The 2,552-nt window shown below is 50.7% G+C and overlaps 1 protein-coding gene across 1 annotated transcript; it reads right to left on the bottom strand.

Moving 5' to 3' along the window:
* Window positions 1-734: 734 nt before the first annotated feature.
* LOC109746051 (protein LURP-one-related 8) lies at window positions 735-1,916 on the bottom strand. Its single transcript, XM_020305166.4, has one exon. The coding sequence runs from the start codon at window positions 1,790-1,792 to the stop codon at window positions 1,058-1,060; it is 735 nt and encodes a 244-aa protein (XP_020160755.1). The 5' UTR covers window positions 1,793-1,916; the 3' UTR covers window positions 735-1,057.
* Between the last annotated feature and the right edge of the window lie 636 nt (window positions 1,917-2,552).

Raw genomic sequence — 2,552 nt, forward strand, 5'->3', positions numbered from 1 at the left:
CAGCATCTTGCTTAAAGAACTAAATATTGTGACCAATCTGTTAACTGGTACAACACATTAAAATACACGGGTACGAAAAAAGTAGCCCTTGGCTAGACTATTTGCTTGGGTCAAGTTTTCCCATTAATTTTGAGCCTCATGTAACCCTCTAAAGTATAATATCCAAAGCACTTCCATCCTAGCCTGTCACACAAAATTGATGTCTAGATTTTTGAAAAATTGACGAAAATGTAAATTGTGGTGACGTAAATCTCTGGATGATTAGACCATACATTATTTTATTTTTGCGGGAGACCATATGTAAACTTTGCTGAAACAAAACCGGACAATGGCCCGCCAAGTCTAGTAGGTACTCCCTTTGTAAATTGGGAGTAAAATTGAAGAAAAAAACGTAAAAATGTGTCTTGAGAGCAGAAAATATGTGTATACCATGAGTCGGTCATAGCCTTGGCCCAGCCAACAATTTTTTCTGCAGCCCTGCCGCTAGATTAGACTTTCACAACACGGTTTCTCATTAATTTGACCTCACTTAACCCACTTAAGTTTAAATTAGGAAGCACTTTCATCCCTGCAGGGTTCTTAATGTAACGCAAAGTTTATACCTAAACTTCTCGAGAAAAAAGTTACTTCGTTGTACTAAATCAGCCACAATTAACACGGATCGGATCGAGTATAAGAATTTCTGAAAGCATTTTCATAAGAAATTTATTGAGCAATCTCAGACACCATATAGGTATTCACAAATCAAATTCAACATGTAAGTACAAACTAAATCATAATTTTTTTTTGCGGGGCAACTAAAGCATCCTTGTTAGCCCTCCTGATCATGATGCTCTCCTCTCAATGTTCCTCCTCTCTTCTCCGGGGAATAAAAAAATGAATTTCTTGTGATCCTAATTCCTGTGCAAGATTCATTTTTCTTTGCAGGAACTGCGCAAGATTCATTTTTATTTCGTGCCATGGCCCGTGTGCGCTTGTGGTTCTTCCCTTGTGCGCGCCACACTGTGCTATAGATGACAAGTGGGCCCTCAAATATTTCCCCATGCCATCCATCTAACTACATCGACCAGCTCCTCGGCAGCAGTGATCGAGCGGCGGAGCAGCCGGCCCCGGAGCTGCCGAACATCTCGTCGAGCGCCATGACGATCCCCATGGCCAGCGGCGTGCCAAGGCGGCGAGGGTCCGGCACCACCAGCCGGAACACCTCGTCGCCCACCGGCGACTCCTTCCGCCGCACCTCCACCACGGCCTCCCCGCGCGCGTCCCGCACAGCGACGCGCCGCCGCGCGTACGACCCCTCCACCACGTACGACTCGCGCAACGCCGGCGTGAGAGGCGTTACGTGCGCGAGCTCTTTCTGCTTGGACGACGACGACGCGTGGGCGTGGCGCAGCAAGCCGGCGTGGCAGCGGCGCACGGAGAGGAGCGGCTTCGGGGCGTCGACTTCGCCGCCGTCGCCGTCGTAGATTACCCAGTGCTCTGCCAGGCTGAGCCTTCTACGCCGCACGGTGAGGAGCGGGACCCCCGCGGCGTCCATGAGGACGACGTCCTCGGCGTGGCGGCGCCTGCGACCGGACGTGCCGTAACAATCCACGCGGAAGGCGAGGCCGCCGGTGGCGTCGAAGACGGTGAAGCCGTCGCAGTTGAAGAGCAGCGACTTGCGCCACACCGTCAGCGCCATGGCCTCCGGCGGCGGCTCCTCCTCCTCGGCCCCAGCTCCTACGGGCCGCGAGTGGCCAGCAGCCCGCGCCTCTGGCAGCGCCACGACCGCGTCGGGGTGCACCTTTGCCATCTCCTTAATGATGTCCTCTGTCTTCCCTAGCTAGCTCTTGCAGGGCGGCGAGGGCCCTGGCTGAGCTGCGGGAGACGATGGATCGAGCTTCTTTGAGCTGGAGAGGTGGTGGAGGGGTAGGATGGGGGAAACGCGGGAGATTTATACGCCCGGGGGGGGGGGGGGGGGGGGGGGGGGGGGGGGGGGGGTGAGAAATGACGTGATGGCTGATGAGGGCGCGCGCATACATGTGGATGTGGGCGGTGGTTTCAATTGGCCAGCGTGACTGATTGCTATCCTCAGCGCAGCCACGGACGTTTCCTGTTTCCTACAGGTTCCTTTTTTGCTGGATCATTGGATGCGTGGGGTCTAACCTTATGGAAAAGTTGCACGAATCAGCATATACTGTAGAGGACATAAATGTTTGACTTTGATAGTTTTTTTTTGAGGGAAGTTTGACTTGGATAGTTAACCACATGTGCATATTTCGGCAAAGAACAAAACGGAAGTTATTCCCAGTGATGCGCAAAGGGTAAATTAAAACAGTTTGTCTAATTCACATCTACGTAGATGTTTTCTAAGGATGTCACATCTAACCTCCCACAAATAAGGCAGCAACAAAGAACAAAAAAAAAAGCTGGGACAAAAAAAATAGACTACAAGCATAGTGGAGATCAGGTTAGATGTGACATAACTATGTCATATCTAGATGTGTCCTAGACAGACCCAAATTAAAATGGGGTGCTATAAGTGAATTTCTATTGCTTACATATATAGTACA

The sequence above is a fragment of the Aegilops tauschii genome, chromosome 4 (genome assembly GCF_002575655.3).
Source record: "Aegilops tauschii subsp. strangulata cultivar AL8/78 chromosome 4, Aet v6.0, whole genome shotgun sequence".
NCBI lineage: Eukaryota > Viridiplantae > Streptophyta > Magnoliopsida > Poales > Poaceae > Aegilops > Aegilops tauschii.

What these genes read in the sequence shown, in the direction of transcription:
- LOC109746051 (XM_020305166.4), bottom strand. Translation starts at nt 1,792, where the DNA reads ATGGCAAAGGTGCACCCCGACGCGGTCGTGGCGCTGCCAGAGGCGCGG.